The sequence below is a fragment of the Gavialis gangeticus genome, unplaced genomic scaffold (genome assembly GCF_001723915.1).
Source record: "Gavialis gangeticus isolate Ggan-Ray unplaced genomic scaffold, GavGan_comp1, whole genome shotgun sequence".
NCBI classification, from domain to species: domain Eukaryota; kingdom Metazoa; phylum Chordata; order Crocodylia; family Gavialidae; genus Gavialis; species Gavialis gangeticus.
The window spans coordinates 27,284,128-27,286,501 of record NW_017729031.1 but is presented as its reverse complement, the minus strand read 5'-3'; the positions used below and the strand labels follow the sequence as shown (position 1 = coordinate 27,286,501).

Below are 2,374 nucleotides of genomic sequence, written 5' to 3'. Positions count from 1 at the left end.
CAGCCGGGGGTACACTGCCCCGCATCTGGCCACAGAGGGGTACAATGATCCAAAAAGGTTGAAAACCCTTGCTATAGGACATAAAAATGCAGACATGCCCTAAAAAAATATACACTTCAAAATCTCAGTCTCACAGTCACTTAAGCACTCATATGAATTGTCCAAGTAAAGTGACATCAATATATGTTATTAGGTTTGGGGCTTAAGGTAAGTCAGACTCTAGGTTAAATATTTTGTATAAGAAAGAATACCCTTTTAAAAAAAAGATGTCAATACTCACTGATAAACACCATTGTAGACCAGAAGCTGGGACACCAACGTAGCCAGGAAAGCAATTCCTATCCCAAGACCAAAGCCACTTCGTGATCTATCAAAGGTCCACCACAGTCCAATTGATAGTGCCGCTAATGTGAGAGACAACTGTATGTTGTTGGCAAAATCCACTTTCTGGGTTTGTAGTTAAGGATCAATGTTAAAATGTAAATTGTCAACGAAGATCATTTTTCCTCACTTTAGCTATTTTTTTAGCTGCAAGATGGTATGCCCCTATGCAGGTAACTTCTACTGAATACAGTTAAATGAGGTAAGCAATAAACTTTTCAAACTTAATACTATATTTAGGAATGTATTTACTTAAAATGATTTTTGAATTTTTTTAAATCTACATCATTGCCTCAGTTTTTGCTAAAAATTACAAAAGCAATGGAGACCATGCAGTTTTGGTAGGCACTAAAACACTTATTCATAGTCTTAATACTTTCTTAAAAGAAAAGAAAATAAACAAAACAAAAAAGACATTTGTGCAAAATGAAAATGGATGGTAGTGCTATGGAACCTATATAAGTCAGTGCTGAGTGCAGTCCCTTCCATCTCTTTTATTAAAATAAATGATAAATTATTAATTCTAGACACTTCTTTACCAATTTACCCTCTTCCAAGTGCTTTATAAATATCAACTAATTCATCCTTACAGCTTCTCTATGAAAAAGTATTATTAAAGGGAGACTTGTCAAGTTTCATAAGCCTAAATTAAACCTACAGTATGACAAATTTAGAGGTAAAAGAAATGTGCTATTCTCTCACACAGGAGTCCAGTATCCTGGAAATTTGAAAATAATGGAAATTACAAATCTGTCTATCCTGAAATGACAGTAAGAGAGAGACAGAAAGAGAGAGAGAGAGAGAGAGAGAATGACAAACATAAGGAAACAAACGAACAAAAACTACATCAAACATGGAAGTTTACAAGATCTTACTGCTGTTCTTCAATCATAAAATAAACCAAAGCTAAGACTCTGGAAAGCCAAGAAGGATAAAACAGATGCACTATACAGAGACTAGAGCTGTTAGTAAACTATATAAATGTTCAGTGAAAGTAGCCTGACACAGGGTATTTAACCCCATTTCTTCACAACATGCTTGAATTGCTTGACACTGGCATTTAAATGTAGCTCTATTCAAGTAATGGTGGAAGTCAAGGAACCATGTGCAAATTTTTTTGAAAACAAAACCAAGGCCTGCAAGACACCATCAGCAGGACTTTATCTGGTGGCTCCGATTTTTCAAGCTAAAATGCATCTCTAAAAGTCATAGCTAATTTAGAAGGGATCGGTATTGATTTAGGAGATGTTCTTCCACAGATTATCATGAATTTGGGGCATTTAGGAGAAACATCCTCCACCTGGTAAAATGGCTAGAATTACACTTATGTTTGCAAAATGATTCAAAAGTGATGGGTAAAACAGTATTTTTCCTACTAATCCCCCTACTCCTCCTCATTCTTTGGCAAAGTATAAGCTTCCCTGATGCACATTTATGTTAGAGCTTGAAAAACAAAACCATCTTGAGCTCAAAACAAGTACACAAACAGCATTATTTAAAAATCTACCAGGGCATAAAAATCTTTATCTTCTATTTGTTTTAATCACTCAAAAACTGCCACAAAGATTCAAAACAAACAAAAACAATCCAAAAAACAAAGGATAAGAGATTTCAGATCAAGCAGTAGTTTTAGGAACCTGTACACATAAGGCTCATTAACTATAATGTTGCTGCTGTGGTTTTGTAACAGTTCTAACCCCAAACTACACAACTTTATTTCCCTTCTAGAACTGCACATTATATTTGAAGCAAGTACATTGTGATTGTGTTTAACCTTTGATTTACTGGAAACTTGTATGTGATTGCTAACTTTGCTGCAGCACAGGATACAGCACTGGCATGATTTATGCCCACAAAGACTGCTACACATCGCATTACACTGGACCATTCTCTCTTAAACTTATGTGGCTCTCCCAGATGTCTGTCCATGCAGGGATACAATAACCCGATTGCAGCTGTGGAAACATGAAATAAACAGTGACAATTATGGGAA

General features: G+C 35.6%; 1 protein-coding gene across 1 annotated transcript in view; it reads right to left on the bottom strand.

The window, feature by feature from the left end:
- Nucleotides 1-2,374, bottom strand: part of INSIG2 (insulin induced gene 2) — a 28,177-nt gene that overhangs the window by 2,167 nt on the left and 23,636 nt on the right. The window contains exons 3-4 of the mRNA XM_019522525.1: nucleotides 2,212-2,336; nucleotides 281-447 (exon numbers count right to left, since the gene is read on the bottom strand). Of these exons, the coding sequence (XP_019378070.1) occupies nucleotides 281-447; nucleotides 2,212-2,336 (292 nt within the window). The remainder of the gene's footprint in view (nucleotides 1-280; nucleotides 448-2,211; nucleotides 2,337-2,374) is intronic.